This window comes from Poecile atricapillus, chromosome 3 (genome assembly GCF_030490865.1).
Source record: "Poecile atricapillus isolate bPoeAtr1 chromosome 3, bPoeAtr1.hap1, whole genome shotgun sequence".
NCBI lineage: Eukaryota > Metazoa > Chordata > Aves > Passeriformes > Paridae > Poecile > Poecile atricapillus.
The window spans coordinates 68,282,989-68,305,996 of NC_081251.1; the positions used below are offsets into that span (position 1 = coordinate 68,282,989).

General features: G+C 37.2%; 1 protein-coding gene across 4 annotated transcripts in view; it reads left to right on the top strand.

Moving 5' to 3' along the window:
- RGS7 (regulator of G protein signaling 7) overlaps positions 1 to 23,008 on the top strand; it is a 266,876-nt gene that overhangs the window by 164,589 nt on the left and 79,279 nt on the right. For all 4 annotated transcript variants that reach the window (XM_058835396.1, XM_058835399.1, XM_058835398.1 and 1 more), the window contains 2 exons: positions 438 to 488; positions 21,836 to 21,942. In XM_058835396.1, the coding sequence (XP_058691379.1) occupies positions 438 to 488; positions 21,836 to 21,942 (158 nt within the window). The remainder of the gene's footprint in view (positions 1 to 437; positions 489 to 21,835; positions 21,943 to 23,008) is intronic.

The following is a 23,008-nucleotide window of genomic DNA, read 5'->3' on the forward strand; positions in this document are numbered from 1 at the left end:
TCAAGAGCTTAGCCATGAGGTGAAATTTGATACACTGGTAGCCTGTATCTAGGTATCTGAATATGCCTTTACAAGTAAACTAATTTTTAAGTGGGGGGGAAGGTAGAAACTTAGATTAATGAAGTGTTTTTCTATGCACATTTTGCAGTAGTGTAATTTTTAAAATGCAGATTAATATTGCACAGTTAATGCCCTTGTATTACTTTTTATCAGTCTAAGCCTAAAGAAAAAAGTTCTATGTTTCACTGCTAAAACAAAGCTAAAAAATGAAACAAAACTAAACTAAAATAGAATAGCCAGTGCTTTTTTTCTAGGCAGACTGAGGAGAAAAAAATGCTGATCTCTTCCATGGGAGAACAATATGAATTGCCTCAGGGATCTGAAGAATAGTGAGAGAAAACTTACTAATCTATAAATACCTTTTTTTTTGTTCCTAGGTTCAGATATTGTTCAATGGTTAACGAAGAACTTATCAATAGAAGACCCAGGTAATTTCTCTTGTTTTCTCATCTTAAAACTATAGTTTGTTTCTTAAAGACCTTTAGACCTGATTTTATTTCGTGCTGCAGTGGGAGTGACGAGACAACATCTGACCAATTTCAATAGCAAAACAGACATAAAATCTTTGAAACCTTTACTAACATTCTGAGGATTTGGATTATCCATTTTATTTCAACAGGTACCAGGAAACAATATGAGAATGATAATGGTAGTTCTTTGATTAAAAAATATGGTTGACTCCATGAGGAATTTACTCAGTGTTATGCTAAATATTTTGCTAAATACATGCTCTTTTTTTACAGAATTTTTCAATATATAAAACATAAATAGAACTATTAAAATACATTCTTGTACTGTAACCAAAAGCTAATCTTACATTTGGACACTTCTATAGCCTCTTAAATGGAAAGTGAAAGGCAAATAAAATCAGTGAAATGAGGAAGAAAAATTCATTGCTTGATCAGCTGTGTTGGGACATGGAAGTAAGGGTTTGGTTCCAAACTCTGCCATTGATTTCTTGTATGCCCAGCAGGAAACACAGTTTGGTTATTGTATTTAGCTATTATTTATTTCCTGGATTTACAGGAATCTAGTTACCTGATCAGAAATTTTACATAAAGGAATGATTTCTCTTAGAAAATGCTGAATTGGAGAAACAAAATATTCTATGAAAGTTCTTGTTCTCTTTTGGTTAGAGGAAAAGTAATCTTCCTTATTTAAAAAAAAATATCAAAAAAGCTTTTTTCCCTTGCTTTCTTTCAGGATTTCTTTTTCATATTTTTGGGGGTCATTATTGTGTTTATTTTTAAAATGTATTTTTCTGTCAAATCAGAAATCAAAATATGATCATTATGAAAAGCAAAATCACTGTATTTAAAATTGCAACTTGAGCAACAAAGAACTATCAATACATAATTTGATATTTGGAAGTAGTCAGTTCACAACACATTGACATGTTGCGTGAAAGGGATCACTGCATCTCTGTCTGACTTTGAACCGTGTTGAATGCTTGCTTCCTGGAGATCATGTGGAGGTTTCAAGAGACCTAAGTGTGATATTGCATTTCTCAGTTGTTGGCTACAAAACACTCACCTATTTGTATTTACCAGGGTTTGAAAGGTTGTTAGGCTATTATTTGATGTTGAAACTTAACCTTTATTTGTCAAACCAGAAGTGCAATACTGGAATAGGCTGTCATTCAGATTACCTGCTTGTTGCAAAATTTGAAATAGTAAAAGCTTCTACTAAACAGAAAACATATCTCCTTGGTTCCTTATGTTCCTATCCAATTAAAATGAAACAAACTACTAACATATGTAACATATGTAAGCAAAACACTACAGTAATTTAACTGAAGCTGGGTTTTATCCTCTCAGATTACATGGATGGAAAAAAAACTATCCACAATGATGAAAAAGTCTTACGTATTTTGGTCCTAGTCCAAAGTCAGCTGTCTGGAGCTGGTTAAATTCAGATCTTCAGAAAACAAATAGCCCTAAATGCTTCCTTTGGGTAATGCTCAGAATTGCCTGATGACACCAAACTTGACAGATGGTGAGCAAGAGCTTTTCACATGACAGAAATTCTGAAAATGTTCTGTTTTTTAAAATCCATGTGTCTGGCTTTTCATTTCAGTTCTGGACAAGTCAGTCTAGAACCTCGTATGGAAAAGCCCTACATTTCTGCAATCTGTTGTCACTGTAATTTGGATTTCCGGTGTCTTCTGATCACTTTTAACCTGTGTGTCAGGGTTTAACCTGGTTATCTTTTAAAACTACCCCGTAGGGTCCTGTTAAAAATAATTTGTGAAGCTATGCAGTTTTGTGATGCAGAAGTAAATCATGCCTTGGTTTGCACTGAAAATTGCCATCTCTGTCTAAATCTGATATCAGCCACATACCTGGAAGAACAACATAAAGTAGACCTTGGGGCACATATTTTAAGACTACATTCTACTCTGTCCAGAAAAATGTAAGGACTATTTGCACACCTCGTTGACCAGTTGTCGTGGGTTTGAACCAGTAATTAACAAAAAGGGGAAAAAAGAATTATTTATTTCTTGCTGTGAGATATGGATTAAAATAAGAGTAAACCAGGCATAAAACTTAAAAGGAATAAAGAAGAGTTTATTGACAAACTACAAGAATAAGAACACCAGAATAAACTTTTAGAAAAAACCTTTTCATTTCTCACTGCTCACTATTCTTTTGTTTACATGACAACAGAGACAAAAACTGTATAATTTTGATGGTTTAAACAGTTCTAATTCTTTCTATAGTCTTTTCCTCAGTTTCTGTAGAGAAACAGAAGTTCCTTTCTGTTAATTTATGGAGTTTGTCACAAGAAAACTATTTTTGTTATAGTTTCTCGTTTCTCTGATATTAGCTGCTCAGAGCTACTGTTATTAAAGCCCACCCCTCCCATTCTACATCACTCTGAAAATGTGTTATGGGTCATGAGTTTGAAGATAGCATTTTTAAGGATAAGTTAGTCAAAGGCAAAGAAGTATTCTTCATCTGCTTCTGTGAGCTTCACTAAGAAACAGTTTTCTCATTGCCTCTCAAGGCTTCAAATTTCTCAGCACTTCACTATACTACAATTACTTCACTTTTTACTCAAATTTACACTTTGAACACCTTATTCCTCTCCATACTCTATTATGAATTAAAGGGGTTTTTTTCAGGACTTCATTGTCCATCTCCATAGTTTTAACAGAAAGATATTTCAGCTTAATTAAAGCATCTCCTTAATTCTCTACCTTTCTTGAAGTCTCTTTTCTTTCTTGCCACTAGTAGTTTATAAAGTCTCTTTTCATGTTGATTACTCTCCTTTTCTCTCTCTCTGGATGAAAAGATTAATCTGCAAGTTTCATCTGGATAAGAAAAAGTTAAAATCTTGCCCAGGCTTTTGTAGATGGTTCTGTGATCTCTGCCGGAGCAGCAGCTGGAGCTGTCTTTGATAGAAGATTCTTCATGGCTGCTCTGCAGTGTGGTTGCTGTCTCAGCCTGCAGCAGGTCCAGAGCTTTTTTCCTTTTTCTTTACTCGGCAGTCTCTGGTGAATTCAGTCACAGCAAAAACTGCAGCCGAGCCAGGGACCGGCCCGGCCCGGCCAGAGCCCGGGGCAAGCCCCGCAGGCCCCATCTCCCGGCTGGGAGCCGCTGGGCCCAGCCCAGCCCCCGCCTGGGCCGCATGGCCTGGGCAGGGAACGGGGGGCCAGCCTGAGCTCTGTTACCTTTCACAGCCAGGAAAAAAAGAGCCACTACAAACTTCTGCGTGTACACTTTAAGGTGGGGTTCACAAGTTGATTCTACTTTTCAATGGCTAAAACTGCTGTCAATTCTCAGCAATGACCGATAATTGGTCAGGAGAAAAGACTCCCAGGAGACCCCAGCAACTTTAACTTTCTTAAAGGTAAAGGAACTCCATGACACCAGTGCTGTGCAACTACTCATGCAAGCAAGGCAGGTAAACTATGATTTAAGGGGTAAGTAGAGAGATTCACAGAAGGGACCTCAGGTTAGAAGGGACCTCAGAAGTTCATGTGGTCCAAACTTTCATGGAGAGAAAAGCCTCTGTGAGATTACTGAGCACTCTGTCCTGTCTCATACTGAGCTCTGCCCCTGATGGCAACTCCACCACATCCAGTGATTGTTTGTTCTCACTGTAAAAAATTTGAATAGATGAAACCTCTCTCCATGCAACTTGTACCTGTTGCCCCTTATCCTCTCAGTGTGGCTCACTGTGAAGAGAATTTCTGTCCTCTAAAAACTGGAAAAATGTGAGGAGGTCCCACCTTGAGCCTTCTTTTCACCACGGTGAAAACATTAACTCTTTCAGTCAACTTGTTCTTTAATAAGACATAGTAAGAAGAAAGTGATGCTATCGCACTTTATATACAAAAAGTAATATTTTGAAATGCAGCTTTTTCCTTTGTTTTGCATAGGGAATGCAACTCCAATACCATTTAAGAGGGAATGAAGTAGGCAGCTTTATGGATAGTGGGAGAACATAAGGCAGAAGAAGGCCTTTTGAACATTGCTTCATTTGGATTTGAAGCAGCATTTGTTTCAGTGTGTTAATAAGTGTAAAGCTTTCACCTGGAAGCAGCAATTTACAGTAAAAAATAGTAACAAGCTGGAACTTGTAAGCTGCCAGTCAATAAAATCATGCAAATTTTTAATAAATGGAAAATATTATTAAGTGGAATATTTGAAAGATTCAGGCTTGCTGCAGTAGATCTCCATCAAGAAAATAAACTGGAGATGATAGGTGGATTCTGCTAATTTGTACCAGATTTGAAGTTATTTCAGTGGAGCAGAACTTGTCCCCAGAATAGCTGTGCACACTGTAATGTACAGTTGCTGTTACATTGTTTGCTATTCAATATGTACTTTAAAAATGTTTGTGTTTCAGCCTACAACTCATCTGTAAAATTTTAAGGAACAGACATTGTCCAAGTTGTTTTAATGGGGAAGTTTTATTCAGGCATAAATATAAGCATGATCTCAACCTGAAAAAAGCAATTAACTGAGTTTACTGAATTGTAAGGGCTTGTGGTTTGGCACTTAGACATGTGTGGTTGAATTGACCATTACAGGATAAGTGCTGACTCTTCACTGATGTTGCCAATTACTCGTAATGTGGAAAATCTACTCTGTTTTTCTACATTGTGTTTTTCTTTTTTGAAGTGATCATTAATGACATTAAATACACCAGACTGGCCACATCAGATACTGAAGTTCCTTTAATCCTTAGTGGGAAAAATAGGACAAAAAGGGTATATGAGCTGATTTAAAGGTATCAGCTCATATTGCCAAGAATCTAATCCTGTACTTGGTTACTGCACTGATTTCTTCAATGCCCTTTCAGCAAACACTTGACTTCTCTATTCCCTAGCATTCAACATCTTAATAGTAAATCATGCTGTTGTCTCCTAAAGGAGAAAGAACATATGAGTTTTCCAGTCTTTTTACAAGGAAATGGTGTTCACAAACACTCATTTAATATTCAAGTCATCCCATGAATAATTTTCATCTAGATGTCTCAGAAAATGCCTTTAAGTGTAGATAATATATTTAGACATAATCCTCATGTTCCTTTAAAGTACTTTTATTCCTGAGTGTTGCTTATTGAATTTTCTCACAGCTGCAAACCAGCTGAATTTTGCTGGAGGCACCTCTTTATGGAATGGTTGCTCCAGCAGAACCACTGCAGCTGCTCTAGAATGCTCAGCCTCTGCTTTCACAGTGCTTTGCTCCAGCTTGTTTAGGCAGTCTGTTAAAGTAGTTTGCTACTGCTCTTGGACTGCAGAAATTACACTGAAGTCAAAAATACATATGACTAAATCTAGGTTTTATAGTTATGAAAAAAGGCTACCTTGATATTTATGCCATCCTGTGATTTTTCAGTTTCAGTTCTCACCATTTGTAGCCTCTTCACATAACTGGTGTAACTAATTTGTAACTAGATGTCCATCAGCGTGCATGTGAACTGTGGTCACTGATCCAGTGCAGTAAAAATGGGAGGGCTCAGTAGCACAACATCTGTTTATGTTTCTTCCAGTTTTCCCTCTTTACTAAAGTCTCTCCCCAGCAGCTGGTGTACTAATAATGACCTTGAGAATACACATTACTTGCTTGAAAGACTTAGAAGAAAAATGTTAGGGTTTTATTTGAGTTTATGAAAGTTTACTTGAAAAATTGTTCAGTTCTCAGTTTTGTCCTTTCACCAATTATATGCAGAAAGGTAGCAGCAGAGAGCAGGAGCCAGACAAGATGTTCTAAACAATTGCCATTTGGGAAACAGCACCAGAGAGCTCCAAGCAAAGGGGAGGTACTTCCAGAGATTGCTAACAGAGAAAAGTGTCTCTTATGAGAAGGAATAAAGAAAGGAATGGAAAGGTCATGCTTATATTTGCAGTCTTTGCATTAATCAAAACCTGTGCAAGTGGAGCAAGAGTAGAATGCTCCCCTTTTATTATCTTGACTTAAAAAAAACAACAAACAAACAAAACCCCAACAAAAGTAATTTATACTGCCTGTGCACATACCATACCCCTCATGCTGGGAACCCGGGGACACCAGCTACTTCAATTTTTCATATGCCACATAGAAATTCAGGCACATTTTGTTCAATAGGAAACCTCATGAACCTTTGTCAATTCTAATGTAAGTAACTTCCCAGCTTTCTTCTACTGGGTGAATTTGATCTAAGCTTGTCAGATCCTGTAACATTTCAATGGAATAATGACTTTAATCTCAGGTGAACAAAAAGAAAATAGAACAAAATTCTGTTTGAGAATGGAAAATATCAGAATTTACAGACAATGCTTTAGTACCAATAATATTAACATTGTGATACTCATGCAAAAAATGTATGGGTCAGGTTTCCTATAATTACAAGCAGCATAGGGGGTACTTATCTGTGTGTGGCAATCAGGGAGCTTCTAGCCACTCCTGAGGTCCCAGGAGTGCAAAATGTTCATGTGAACATCACGGGTGTTTTATTTGCCCAAAGCCTTTAGAGAGATTTTGTAAATGGTGAACAGAAGTGTACTTTCTGCAATTCAATTGTAATGGGATATATCAGATTTAATGGATTCCATGTTTTTTTCCACTGGAGCATCTTCCAGATTTGTATAATCTATTACCCTGTGTAGACTGCATGTGTTAGGAGTGCTTCCCAAGAGCACACAGACCTGCAGAGCCACCTAGAGCGAGCTGTTTTTTCTACAAATGTGCCCATGCTGTTTGACCAGTCTCATTTCCGTGTAATCACTCTTGAAAGTGATTAATATGTTCCTAGTTTGGCCATTTTATTTTGTCACTTTTAGATAGGTGGTAGGCTACATCAGTACTCATTTTCAATTTTTTTTGATGCAGCAGTCATTTCTTGTGACCTTTTTGGTAGTGTGGCATCTGGTTAAAAAAGATCAGTTTTTTACACTTAATGGGGAGATACAAATTTTGTGACTGTATTGAGTGCATTGCAAAGTATGAGATCAGTGTTATGATGCAAAATATTGGTATTGGTGACAAAGTGCTTCCTTCACATAACCAGATAGGTAAAACTATTACAACTGTTTCATCATGCTAAGCATGTCTAAATAAAATTCCTCCTCTGTTATTGTCTTAAGCCGGCATTATTTTGCAAGATTTAATAAAAAAATTCAATGTCTTTTCACCCTAGCAATTAAGAAATTTTATAAACATTTTAATTACCTGGGAATTATAAATGAATTGTGTCTGTGTAATTTATAAATTCATGTCCATCTTGGAGTAATGGGTAAAGATGAAAAGTATGGAATTTGATGCTATCTAGCATAATTTTCTGTACAATAAAACAATTGTAAAAATAAAATGATAGTACTAGGTATTGGTATGACAAAATACATGTGTTCTGTAAAGTTGTTTCTGTGAGTAACCTGTCTGATATTGTCAATAAAATACAGATTCAAAATGGATCTCTTTTGCTTCTAATTAGGTTTTGGGCATCCTGACCTAGTGAAAGGTGTCCCTGACCATGTCAGCAGGGTTAAACTAGATGAAATTTAAGGTCTCTTCCTACCCAAACTGTACTATAATTCTACAGTTCAATTATAACTTGTGTGACATACACATTTTCTGCAAAAACAGATCTCTATTGATACTTCCTTATCTCTGGTTAAAAGCAAGACATCAACTGAGTTCTTTAAATTTTAATTTTTCTTAATACTAGCCCTGATTCCGTGGTGCTGAATTCAAATATACTTAATTTAACTGGGAATAATTATTGCCTTTAGATTATACTCAGAATTGTTTTCAGTATTAAGTATAATACCTTCACATGACATTCACTCCTTTATCATTTGTTTTAATTATTGAAGGTGAAATTCCAACCTCTGCACAAAATTGGAGGTTTTATTTTTAACTCCAATGAAACAAGATTCAACTAGGTGCCTTTTAAAATAGGATTAGGTGTAACATGGCCTTTAAGCTACATCTCAGGCTAAAATCCAAAATATATGTCTGATACTCAGGTTTTAAAAACTGAAATAAACCAACAATCAGCATATTCTTTACATTTCCGTAGGCAGGATGGGCTTTATTCCACTGAGGTCTTTGAGAGTCTTATTGAGAGAAAAGGATGAAAAAAAGTACTGACTAGAATACAAAATACTGATAAAAAATAAGTCTGAACAAGTCTACTGAGATAAAAAGTTTATTTTAAAGCTATTACCTGATCAAGCTGATAAAAGCTGAAACATCAGTAAGCTTTAATTTTAAGTAATTTCATTGGAAAAAACTTCAGATGCTCTGTTGTGCCATTTGAAGGAATGACTTCCATCCTGTCACAGAACAAATTAGGACATAATCTAAATTACACAATTGAAATCTTTTACCCATGAAGTTAGGGAAGAACATGCTCTTTTAGGGGGAATTCTGATAACTTTTAGAAACAAAACCAATTATTTAATTGCATAAGTTGAATTATAATGATCTTCTTAATAAGTCGTTTTATCTCATTTCTACTGAAGTTACTAGGAATTTTTGTGTTTTTCTTACTGTTTGACAGCCTCCTTCTGAACCTTTGTGATCATACCAAGTTTTAGAGGTTTAAGAGGAAGAACATTTACTAATTCCCAGTTCACATTGGCATAATTAATTAAAAGCAGCTAAATAACTGTCTAGAGACTTCATTAGATTTCTGCTTCCTTGTTTGCCAAAGAACTGTTTTCTGTAGTAATGGAAAATGCAAGTAGGTGGAAGTGAGACTTTAAATCTGGCCAATTTAATTGAATAAAAGCAGTTGAAATCCTATTTCATCTTGCCAACAGCTGCTGCAGCTATTTATAGTCAAGTAAACAAAAATGTTTTGATATTTACATGTCATATGTAGTATTGGATGACTGGAGGGTTAGTGTGAGGCTTTCTCTTGATTTTGTTAATAATTGACCTTAAGAGTGTTAAAAAGTTTTTCCGTAGCACTTTCAGAGAGATACTGCTCTGCACATAGGGGTACAGTGACGGTCCAAAATCAATGACATTTACTATGCAAGGACACTGCTTGCCATTTCATCTTGGACAGATTAATATTCTCCAGGCACTCTCTTTTTTTTTTTCAATACCTCTCCTTCCTCTCCTCTCTCCTCTCTCCTCTCTCCTCTCTCCTCTCTCCTCTCTCCTCTCCTCTCCTCTCCTCTCCTCTCCTCTCCTCTCCTCTCCTCTCCTCTCCTCTCCTCTCCTCTCCTCTCCTCTCCTCTCCTCTCCTCTCCTCTCCTCTCCTCTCCTCTCCTCTCCTCTCCTCTCCTCTCCTCTCCTCTCCTCTCCTCTCCTCTCCTCTCCTCTCCTCTCCTCTCCTCTCCTCTCCTCTCCTCTCCTCTCCTCTCCTCTCCTCTCCTCTCCTCTCCTCTCCTCTCCTCTCCTCTCCTCTCCTCTCCTCTCCTCTCCTCTCCTCTCCTCTCCTCTCCTCTCCTCTCCTCTCCTCTCCTCTCCTCTCCTCTCCTCTCCTCTCCTCTCCTCTCCTCTCCTCTCCGTCACTTATTTAACACTGGTGGTTGGATCTAATTCACATGTTATTCTCCATTCAGATGTTCTCCCTCTAATGTTTCTACCTTTTCCTAACTTCGCTGGTTGCGTTCAGTGATCTTCTCAAATTCCACAAACTGTCAGGATTTTAATTGTTTGTGTGGCAGATTGGGTGATCAGATCGATGTTGAGTCTGGTTATGTAGCTGCAAGACTACATTTGACTTCAGAACACCTGGAACCACAAAATATAAAATATCTAATGTCAATAGAATTTAATTTTTATAGGTGATAAAAAAATTATTGCTCTCATTACGGCCAAGGCTCAATTAATGAAAAAAATAAATTCAAGCCATAAAAATACTCTATTCACCTCAGTTGGGCATGCAGAAATTATTGCAAGTAATTTACACTTCCTTTTGAAAATTTGCTTCCTAATTACTATCTACTTTATGTTAATGCTTCAGTTAAACTTGAAAACTTAACCTTTTAATAACCTTTAAGGTTATTAGAAATGTTAAATATTTCCCTCTTGAAATTTTGTAATTATTTACATTGTCCAATATAACCACTAGCATGAAATAAAAAATAAAAAAAAGCAAAAATATACAAAGCATCTACTCTAGCATTGTGACTATGGAACAGAATTATAGACTCATTGTGGTTGGAAAAGACCTCTAAGATCATGGTGTCCAACCATTAACCCAGCACAGCCAAGTCCATCACTAAGCAGTGTCCCTAAGTTCCACATCTGCACATCTTTTAAATACCTCCAGGGATGGTGAATCAATCCTTCCCTGGGCTTCCAATGCTGGACAACCCTTTCTGTGAAGAAAAATTTCCAGTCCAAATCACCCCTTGTGCCGTTTGAGATCATTTGCTTGTCCTATTGGTTGTTACCTGGAAGAAGAGACCGTCCCCCACCTGGCTAGAGCCTCCTTTCAGGTAGTTGTAAAGAGTGATAAGGTCACCCTAAGACTCTTTTTCTCCAGTCTCAGCATCCCCAGCTCCTTCAGCTGCTCCTCACAGGGCTTGTGCTCCAGACGCTTCACCAGCTCTGTTGCTTTTCTCTGGACATGCTCCAGCCCCTCAAAGTCTTTCTTGCAGTGGGGGCACAGAATTTATTGTGTGTATGTGCTATGCTTATGCTCTTGCTGTCTTCTCATTTATTTTCTATTTATTTCCCAATAATTTATTATTTTCTGTTTGAGATTTGAGTGGACATTTTCACAGAATCACATATAACACCTCTAGTTTGTCTTGAGCAGCAGCAGTTACCTAGCAGCCACTTACTGGACATATACAACTGGGGAGGGAAGGTTCATACCTAAAATACTTACCGTTTATTAAGATTCAGTTTCAACTGCTGTTTCATTGTTTAATGAATCAGTATCATGTAGTTTCACATGACCTCCTCACAACCCACTTTTTGCTGACCTCAGTAGTTATACTTTCAGCAAATTTTATATCTGATTGAATTTCATCATTTGCACCTTACTGTAGATTATTTGGGATTATTCCTGAACAGTTCAGGACCTACTAAATGGAGTTACTGTGGTTACCTCCCCTTCAGTGTAATATTATTTCTTCCGTGTAATATTACACTATTTAGTGTAATAACTGATTTGCTGTGCTTAACCTTTATTCTCTCCTTTCTACCTATTGCTTTTCTCATGATCTGCTTAATACCTTTAGAAAACATTTGAGGGAATCATGCCAAGAGCTCCCTGGGAATCCAAGATAATATGTTAACCAGATTTTCATAACCTTATATGTTCTCTGTTTCCACATAGGAACACTCACAGAGTTGGGAGATGTATTCAGCAACAAAAGTCATCCTGAATCTTCATTTCTTGTTGCATTTATCTTTATTTTCATTCCTTCTATCCTTTATTGTAGCTCCTGTCGTGTTGTCTGTGTGGCTATCTGTTTCGCACATCCCTTTTTTCCCCCCATATTTCCGCTGGATGTCTTTCTAAAATCTAAGGATATGTTTTTCAACTTTTTTCCTTTAGTACTGAGGGTGATTAAATGGTAAGTGGCACACTGTGGCTAACAGTTCAGCCATTTAATGTTTTACTTGCCATAAAACACAGACTGATCATTATTTTGAACCAGATACTTCTGTTCATTTTATCAATTTATTTTAAAGACTGATAGTTTTTGCTGCTGCTATTGTCATCAGTCCTATCTCTTCCTTCTATATTTAGATTCTGTCACTAGAGAAGAAATAGGTCATTCATTGAGGCCTCTTCTCTTTTTGTGGGAAAAAATAAAAGGCACTCATGAAAGAGTTTTCACTGAGTTATTTTTGCTAGTTAATATATGTCAGTATTTTATGTATTTTTAATAGTAGAGTTTGGCTGAACTGATAGTTCTCTATAATTATCTGTGTAAATCCATTGCAAAGGGGAGAAGTGAGCACTAGGAGTGGGAGTTATGATAATAGAAACACGGGATGGCATAAAATGTACTTTTGCAACACTGGGAATTTTGCTTCTTCATTTTGATGAGGACAGTGAAATACATTTTATTTGCCAACCAAACCACTATAATGAATGGACAAAGAAAACTTCCTAAAGGTGATCATGTTTGTAATAACTGCCCTGGGAATTTATGTGTATGTGCATCCCAGATAACTGTATCTGATCACATGGGGAGTGGCATGTTATTCTTCAAAAAAGCCACCTCCACATTCTTTGTTTTTACCATTCCTGAGCTTTGGTGGCATTTCTTCTTGATATGTGTCTCAATGACACCAATTTACTTATAAAGCTGTTAACTCCTGGTGGACTTTAAAATCACAGCACTCTTCCCACAGAAGAAAGCACATTATTTTCAGTATTTTATGCTCTCAGTTTGCTGGAGGTATGAAAATTGTTATAAAGAGAATTGTTTTCTTCTTTACTGAATTGAGTGCAGTGAAAGAGGCAGTTATATTTCTAGCTGTGGCTGCTGTGTGTTCTTTGTATTTTCTGAACTGCTTGGTCATAAGTGGGTGTTTTGTGATTATGATAGCAATGCATGACAATGACACGAAGTTAATGGTTGGTGCAATAGGAATTCATATCGAAACAGACTTAGAGACTAAAAAAAGTGTCATGATTCATCTTGACCAGCAGTAATCATTGCGAGAGTCAGTGCTTTCTATTGTTTCCCTCACCCAACTTCAGAAACTCCATGCTAACCGATGTCCTTCTGTTTCAACAATATTATCTCCTGTAGTTCCTTCAGGAACAAATATATTGTGCACTGAAAAAGCCTGAGCTTACTTTTTGTATTTGCTGGCCATGAATCCATGTGTTGCATCAACCTCTCCAGTTATTCATATGGCTCAGATCTGCTAAGCCTTAAGGACAGGTCTTCTCCTTTGAAACCCCATCCCAACTGTCTGTGGCAGTGCCTATTGGTCACGTGCCTGGAATGTGCTTTTCTAAACACTCCAGTGCTTGTGGTATCCAAGCAGAGCTGACTGAAAGGGTAGATGGCAGCTGTGCCTTCCCTTGAGCTGACGAAGAAGGGAGAAGGAATGGCACTGTGCTGTGGTCAGGAAAGCTCACCATCACACAGGGCACCGTGTCTGAGGGAACTGTGATGTAAAATACCTTTCCTGGCTGATACTAACATGTACAAATTCTTGGGTGTCATGGGGAGAATGAATCACATGCTTCCTCACCGAACATTTGCAGCCAAACAATTTTGTCACAGGTCTGTAGACTCAGCCACTGGGGGCGAGAAAAGTAGGAAGATCTGATGTGCTAGCAGAGATTGGCAAGCAGTATACAAGAAAACCTGAAATAATAGCATGATAATTATAATACTGAGCAGAAGCAGTCTATGTCCAGTATTTTGGGTCTTTTACAGATGCTTGAAACTGTGGAGCAAGATTTCATCTGAAGGAATTTTCAAAAGTAGTGTATTTGCAAAAACTTAATTTTTTTGTAATTATTTTTCTTTGTCTTTAGCAGGTTTGCTCAAAAGGGTGCACATAGGATTTTAAATATTTACTCAGAGTTTCATACTGGAGGAGGGAATGAGTGAAGTGTTCAGAAATATCTGATGGAGATATGTTCAGAGAGCCATTAGGGAAAACAAATCATACAGGTTTAGATTTCCTCTATTTCACCCCAAAGAAGCATGGGAAAAGCTTCAACCAAAAGGTTGAAGTTTCAGAGGAAGACTCCGAGGGAAAAGCAGGAAACCCATACTTCAAAGAGGTTTGGATTTCACCCTTCTATCATTTCAATTTGAGCAGACAAGAGATATCAGTGATAGTAGAGCAAAAAGTCTGTGATTTCTACAAAATTGAAAGTAGAAAAGATCCAAGAGTAGTAATAGTGAAATTAGAGGAAAAGTTTCATAAATGCTGACTTTCACTGGTACAGAGCTAGATTCCACTACTGGAAGGTCTGATTGCTGGTGTGATATTGATAGGTACTTCAAAAAATTGAGGCTGGAGATGACAGGGAAACCATAAATGCAACTTAAAACATTTTCAGGCTGCTTTTCATGACTGAATACTGAATGGACTATAACAAAATCTAGTTACCAAACTGTGCTGTGTTCTGTTTTGCTTCATAATTAAGTCTGCCTGTTGGTTACAGATTGGATAGATTTCTTCCAGCCTCTGAAGCAGTGTGTTTCCAGTTTGCCAAACACCACAAATATTTCAGAAGTTATAGCACTGCTCAATGCCAGCACCTCACTCCTCATTTATCTGTTTCTTGAGACCTCATGTTGCAAAATAATTTTTTTTATTTTTTTAATCAACATGAAACTTTGGTTATCACCTCAAGTCATTGCATTTTGACATCTCAGGCATCTGCCTTTCAAGACAAAAAATTCATTAAGAGATTAAAAGCAGACTTTTAATAGGATATAGCCACAGTTCATGTGTAATCAGCTGAATTGCAGTGGGAAACAATCACATAAAAAATTAAGAGGAAATACTTAAAAGTTTTAAAATGGAGGGTTTGTGTGTTGCTAGCAGTGAGATGCAGCTTCTTTTTCAAGGACTACTTTTTTCCCCTACAATATAATAATTTCTTTCTCTTTGTTTTCCTTTCCTGTGAGTGAATAAAGGTAGTTTGCTTCGTTTTTGTTTTGTTCTTTCCAGAAACTGTTGGGTACCTTCTCCTTTCCTTCAGTCTTTGATGATGACATGACTTCTGTTGATCTTATCTGGATAAAAGTTCTTTAGATCTAGGTCAGGCCCCCATTCACCCACATCTTGTGAGCACTTAAGGCAGGACTGGTAGTGTGTCCCTGTGGTAATCAAGAAAATGCTCTTGGTCAGGCATGAGAAGTAGGACATGGTGATTATGTAGATGATTATGATCAGATTTATTGCTAATACAGTATCTAAATCTTGCCAATACAATATTTAAATACCAACTGTATCATCTAGTACAGTGGATTATAGTATAATCAGGCTGTAGTCCTTCCTGTTGAGTCAGTAAGACTCCCTGCTTTCTAAACTTCTCAGACAAGTCTGGGTGCAGCTGAGTCCACTTAGTCTCAGATTTGGTCAACGGTTGATGTTTAAAGGCTTAAAATATAAGCAGGTTTATCTAGAAATGTACAGGTTTGCAGTCTTTGGCCTTGCACAATTCACAACTACAAAACAACAAACATAAATGTAGATACCCCAGGATTTTATCTGCAGTTGACTGGATCCTAGCACATTTTACTCACCCATCCTAAAGTGTTCTTCACTTTGGGCAGGATGTACTCTGCCAAAATCCCCTCTGGGAAGTGTTTCCACCCAGAAACTGTGTCCAGCCTTGAAAGACCAGTTTGCCCAGACTTGGATCAGTCTTCAGAAATGTTTTACACCCTCTTGCAGGCTGATGCAGGTGAAAGTCAGTCACAAGCATCTCATCTCTCCATCACTGGAATACACTAATCATGTGAGCATCCAAAAATTCCTCATGAAATACCCACCTGGTGTTCTTATCTTAGGGCAAACCACACTGCCCACCAGAGACAGGGGCAAAAAGGGGTGTGGTGAGGGGAGGATGCAGGAAGCCCAGCTGTCTTTCACTGCTGTCACAGTGCCTGTTTTGCTGGATGTTTTTGTGAAGAAAATAGTTGATGTTTCAGGTGTGCATCATTGTTCCTAGACTTGGGATGCACGGCACGTTACACAGCATCACAGACTGTAAAGGAAATTACCATTCCTTGGGCAGATGACGACTCATAGCCCATCTTTGATAGGTTTTCCTCCTTACTTCTAAGTGATATTCCTACCAAAGCCTTTGCCCTGTTGATGGCATCAGCAGGCAGTGTCTAGCACAAGAAAAATCCTGCCTATTTAGGTAAGATGCTTTGTTGATGGGTAACGTGGTTTGCGATTGTTATCTTGAAATCAAGTATGAATCTCATTTTAATTGTGTTTAGGTAAATAGTGCCTCTTCCTTCACCACCTGGTTTATCCTCCTTGAAATGAGGAGTGCTGCCCCTCTTACAAATTCAGTCCTTCAGATGGGACAAAGAGAGTGGTTTACAGTGTTGTGGGTGTTCAAGAATGTTTCCAGCTGGTTTATTTTCTCCTCTTTAAACAGCAAAGTCAGGCCGAGACAGTGAGTCTCTCCTATGCTTTATGTCAGTGTGAGAAGCAGGTTGTATTTTATTACTCTAATCCTTTGCAGCTTGTGTTCACACTGGCAATGAAATGACAGCAGGAGTGAGGTGAGAGTAAGTGATAAAGTCTTGGCATTAGATACTTACAATGAATGTGTTCTTGTGAAGTTCTGACTCATTAATTCTTTTTCCAGGCTGCTGTGTGGCTTAGCATTGTTTCAGTACTGTGATGGTTTTTAGATTCGACAAATAACCCAGAATACCAAACATTTTATTGTTCCATGGAAAGGGGATTTTTCATTTGTTTGACATTTTTGGATCCTAAAAATATATGAAAAACTGGGAAGTTTGGGGTTTTCACTGTTTTTTACATCATAAATTAATTTTAAGGATGCAAAATGCCCCAAGTCATGTTCTTTGTAGGAAATCTTTCCATGTACACAGACTCCAGAAAAGGACTTTTCTAAGTGGGGCACAATTGGAAAATACACTATTTTTCTTTCCTCACTCCCTCAGAGATTACTGCAAGGAGCTTCAGGTGTTGTGAGACTATATTGGTATGATACCATAAAGTGTTTTACAGACTTCAGAGTAAAAATAAATATAGATACCACATCACATGTAGACCTGAGATGTGTAAGAAAAAACAAAATCCACACTAATCACTGAAAATATATCCTTTGAGGGGTTTCAAAGCACAGAAATATGTTTATTCCGTAGAAAAACAAGAAACATTTTTCCTTTTTAATTCCCTCCTGTGGACATTATCATAAGAAACAACTCGTTCCACCAATACTACCACTCCCTGTAATTTAAGCTTAACAAACTGTCAGCAATCCATGCAATAATTATTGCAGTAAGGAGAAGGCTGCACTATGTTTAAAAAGAAAATAAAGTCAAAACTCAACCACTAGGGTATGTTTTTCATTCCTTAGATTTTGTCAGTTTACATTGTCCCAAAGCATTGAAAATATCTGACTCTTGTATAACAAGGTATATTAAAAGTGACTGACATTTAATCTGTCAAGATCACTGTCTTGTAATGGCACAGCAGATGGCTGGGCAATATAACATCTCATAAAAATGATTTCTAATCAATCTATGTACATGTGTTGTTCACTTCACCCACTCAACTAAATAAAGTTCAACAGCAGATTGAAACATGGAATTTTTAGCTTTTTCTGAGCTTTTAGCCCAACAATAATATGCACATTAAGAATAAAACCTACATCCAAAGCAGTATTTTGATTTTATATAAAATATTTTGCATCCTGTTTAATTGCAAGGGCTCATAAAAATGCATTTTTGTCTTTCACCTGAGGAATTCTTCCATTGGCTATAGTTGCTCTCAACACTTTCCTATTTTCACCCATAAAAAAACCAGTGGTTTGGGTACATTTGTTTTTTGAATGTGCCACTCCACTTTTCCACAGTTTAATTGCTAGGAAGTATCTGGAACCTCAAATCAGATAATTGATGAGTCAAGGAAGCCAAAGTCTACTCTGTTTTGCCAGTTACATCTTCAGGAGCTTTGTCTTCCTCAGATTTTTTACATGACACCTTTGGCTGAAGTTTGTATTCCTTGTATAGCACTGACTGCCATTTGAAATCTGCCTTCTCAGTGAGGCTGTCTGGGTGTGACTGGGGTTGTTGTTTACATTCTATGTTTTTTATACACAGTGACTGAGGATTGCAAAATAATAGTTGTGTAGATACCACATTTCTGTGTGCATTTGTGTACACTTGCCATCTAAAAAAACAGTTTGTTTTTTTTTAATTCTGTTCCTCCAATTTTTTGAGTTTGTATTCTGAATACTTATAAACATTACTCTTCACCTGGCAACCAGTATGTATAAAAACATTCTTTCAGACTTCATTTTTCTTCTTATCTAATTCACTTCATAGATGTTTTTGATGTTCCCAACCTACATTTGCCATTTTTCAAGATGAAATGTGCTTCTTAAATGAAAATCCTCTAACTTCATACACAGGAATAGCTGGGAAATACAGAAGCTGTCTGTATTTGAATTCTAGGAGGTTAAGCATTTCAGATTAGTCTGCTGCTGGCTTCATTTTCCTTTTCAGGCTCGTGGATATGTTTCCTAAATACTACTGTTTTACTTCATTGGCTTCTTACAGTAGTTATTTTCTCAGTCTGATTTTAGCAAATTGAGACGGATATCAAAGTGTTGCCTCTGTAATACACTGGACAACCTCTTGCTTGAAGATTAGAAACCTTCTGAGAGCTGGGTTTTATTTCTGTGCTGTAGTTCTGCTGGTGCTGCACAGAGAACACCGGCATTAGTCCATGCCAGCCTGGTGTGAGGCAGGAATACAAACTTGTGGGTGTTACTCACTGGGTAACATTTTGTAACACTCGAAGTGTGAGCTACAGTGGAACCTGGGTGGATATTAAGAGGGAATATTTATGCATTCATATTCGTGTAATTATGAAAGAAACTGCTGTATTGACAACCATAAAAAAATGAAAATTAATTGTGTATTAGTTAAGGAAATAAAAAGAGAAGTTTATATGTCCATATTAAGGCTTAGTGGTTGAAGAGACAAAGATATACCTTAACATTGTGTTAGTGCGGATTCCAGCTGAATGAGATTGCCTGAGGTAAGAGGATAATCACATTACTCTCCATACATAACTGGATAAGAGATATAGGCTGCTGTTGGGACTAATTCAGACCTTAGATAACCTTAATTGACTTCTGAAGAAGGGCAAGTGACTCCATTTTTTTATGGAGAACTATTGTGACTCTATACTTGCTTATATGACTCAATGGTCAGTGAGAGAAATACAAGCTCTTACTGATGCTGTATCCCACCTTGCCTGGAATATAGGTTCTTGCAGGAGCTTTCTTCTCCTCTTGTCTTCCTCCCTTTTTTATGTGGTGTATTCCATTTCTGTTTGACCCATCTAAGGTTGCAGAGCTGTAATATAATTCAAGCTGAGAGGAATCTGAGGAGGATTCTAGTCCAGCTCCTTGCTCCAATCAGTGTAAACTGTAAAGTCAAATGTGTTGCCCTGAACTTTATCTGTTCAGGTCTTGAAACCCTCCAAGGATGCAGATTACACAATGTATCTGGGCAGCCTCTCCTGCTGCTTGGCTGAAAATCAGAACTATACCTGATTTGGTTTATTACCATTTTCTCTTTAATTTATTTCTTCATTTTTTATTTTATTGCCCTGCAACTCCACAAAGATCTTCGCTCCCTCATTTTGAAATCTCCTTTCAGGTATTGGAAAGGTACTTCTAGACACCTCCAAAGCCTCCTTTTTTTCAGCCTGACCAAGCCCTCCTTATAGGGTGCATTCTCCAGCCCTAGTGATCTTGGTGGACTCCCACCTGACTCACTCAAAGTTTGCTGATGTCTTTTTTGTACTGTAATAGACATGTTAATCATAACTGGACATAGTAGTCCAGATATGCTCTAAAAATTGCTGGGTAAAAGGAAATATGAGCTCCTTGTGATATTGAAAAATATTATGATTCAGAATCTAGGAAGTGCATGAAAAAAACCTGGAGCCTATTTAGTGTATACTAAATCAAAAGAGAATGCACTCTCATCTGTGTCAGAGCTCCCTGGCAAGCTCTGTCACCCTTGTCTGAAAAAGCCTTTCTCTAGAAAAGTCAGCACATATTCTTTCTTGTTTTTCTTTCATTCCACCAAGACACATAATACGTGCAAAAATAAAAAAAAAAATTGTATTGTCAATAAGATGCAATGTGAAGAACAAAGGAAAGCTTAATAAAATTAAAAGGCAGATGAATTGAAACAGTAATAAAATATCTCAGTGACTGACACACTACAGAAAGCATTGACTCAAAATTTCTGATTCAAGGGATAATAGTATTTGGCAACTTGAAATGAATAAATAATAACAATATATAAACTTTTTATAATTCAGATAATGTTCAGATGTGGATTTACAAACATCTCAGGCACAAGAAACAAAGCAAGTTCCTTCCTTCTGTTAGAGAGATTTCTTGTAGACTTGCAACTGGGGAAAGTCTAAACAGCATTGTGGAGTTTTACATCAGGCTGGAGAGCTCACTGCCAGAGACGGTGTATTGTATTATAGGTAATGGCTCTGGCTGGAGGGACAAGAACCACAGGAATGGCAATAAATATTTGGTATCAAATAAACCCTGTAGGGTTATGTGCTCTCAGTTAAGTACTGTCCAGGTCCCCTTTCTTGTTCCTTTCTCATGCTTTCTGCCTTTGGGTTAGCCTAAACATGTTCTGCTGCTTCTCTTGTATCTCCTATGGAAGTGGAAGGCTATGTCTTCTGGTGAGCAAAGGGTGAAGGAGGGAATATTTTGGGATGCTGATGAAGTATGGGTAAATAAATAAGCCTTCTCACATTAAAAATAATAATGGGTGAAACATAAGTGAATGTCTTTTTCTGTGTTTGTGAGCAAGAGCACAGGTGTCAGGACTCTGATTTCTTTTTGCGTGATGGTGCTTGACTGCTGGTTGGGTGCTGCAGTGGTGTTTTTAAGAGTCAGGACAAGACAAATCTGTGCTTGCTGTTGCTGAAAGCCAAATTATAGGCAGTAGGAACAAATGAGCACTTCTTAGAGGATGAGTATGAATCTGGGCATTATCCAGAGGTGTTGTGGTGTCTCCTTTGAGTTATTCAAAAAACACTTGGAAAAGGTCTTTGGCAAGTAGCTTAAAGTTTCTATGCTTGAGTGAGGGAGTTGGACAAGATGACCTTCACAAGTATCTTCCTACCTCAACTGTTCTAGGAACCTGTTACCCTTTGCTATTTTTCCAGTAATAAACTTTTGAGGAAATCTCTGTCCTTTACAGTGGCTCTGATAAAGCTACTGAGAAAGATACCATGTAATTGGAATCAACTATTTTAACATGTAATCAGAAACTGTTCTGAAGAAGAAAAGCAGGCTGCACCGTCAAGGTAAAAGTGATAGCTGTTTTCAGCTTCAGAACAAGCAAGTGAACATTAAGGCTACCTTTTAATGTCTATATAGGTAGTGGAACTGCAGCTACAAGTGGGACATATAAAAGCTATTTGTTAAGGAAAGTGCAGTGTTTTTTGATTGCATCATTATATTACATAGAAAAAGACAGCTCTTTCATGATGGTAGGACTTTGAGAACAAAGTGGCTATCTGCAGGATATCAGGTGAGTCTTAACAACAAAACTAAATTGCTGAAAAGAAGTTACTTAACTTTTTAAGTTTATCTTTCTTTTTTTTTCATGAAACAGTTGAAGCTCTGCATTTGGGAACTCTGATGGCAGCACATGGCTATTTCTTTCCAATCTCAGACCATGTTCTAACACTGAAGGATGATGGCACCTTTTATCGATTCCAGGTATGTATTTTCAATATGTTCTTGACTTGCACAAATGGAGGTTCAAAGACCTTACAGAAAAGTTCATAGCAAATTTAATCATACTTTGTTTCTCACATAACCTGGTAAAGAGTAGGAATTGCCCTAAAAATATTAAATGGTAGACCGATTTTATTTATGAATTTTAAGGGAAGTGTTTAGATGGTAATGACTATTTTGATATCTGGAATAAAAGTGTGATAATGCTGACTGTGGAACTATCTCTCATGAAATAAATTAATGTACTCTTTTTGAAACGTAGTAAACTAAATTATGTTATTGCCTCTTATTCCTAGTATAGTCTGAATTTGGAAATGGGGATATTTTAAATATTAAGTCTACAGCAGAAATCTGATAAATGATAGAGGGTAATATTTATTTTTCTTCTTTTGTGAGAATTTCCTTACTGGTAACTCAGTAGTATCCGAGTAGTGTGTATTCTTCTAGCAAGTACAGAGACATTTTTACATTGATCTGTCAGTCCCATTGCATACAATAAACGTGCAGATGGTTCAGAGCAAGCTGGAAGCATAAATATGTACATATGTCTGCATCTACTCTTGCATATATATTATTCAGAAACCGACATAGTTTTTTAATTTAATTTTTATTATATTAATTTTCAAACTAAGGCCCTGGGAGCAGAAGTGTTTTTCTAATAATGACTAGTTGGCTAGAATTTTGCAGAACAATATTGCTAATGACTTGAAACAAATATGTCTGCAAAATACCAGATTATGAATTCAATGGAAAGAATTCACTTTGCTTGTCATGTGCCACTTTGAAAATGGTGGCTGTGTTCTGTACTGCTCTTTCTATTAAGGGGTATTCCTGGTAAGTATCACCAACAGCTGCTCCAAGCTCTTTTTTAGGTATTTATTGCTTTGAAATGGTATGACAACTATGACTATGAAATTGAGTTTGCTAATTCTTCTCTGTTACTTCTAACTGTATTAAATACTCAGCAAAATAACATCTGGTAGAACAAAATATATTGTCTGCAAAATATATAGATCTAAACTTCTAACTAAACTAAACTTCTAACTAA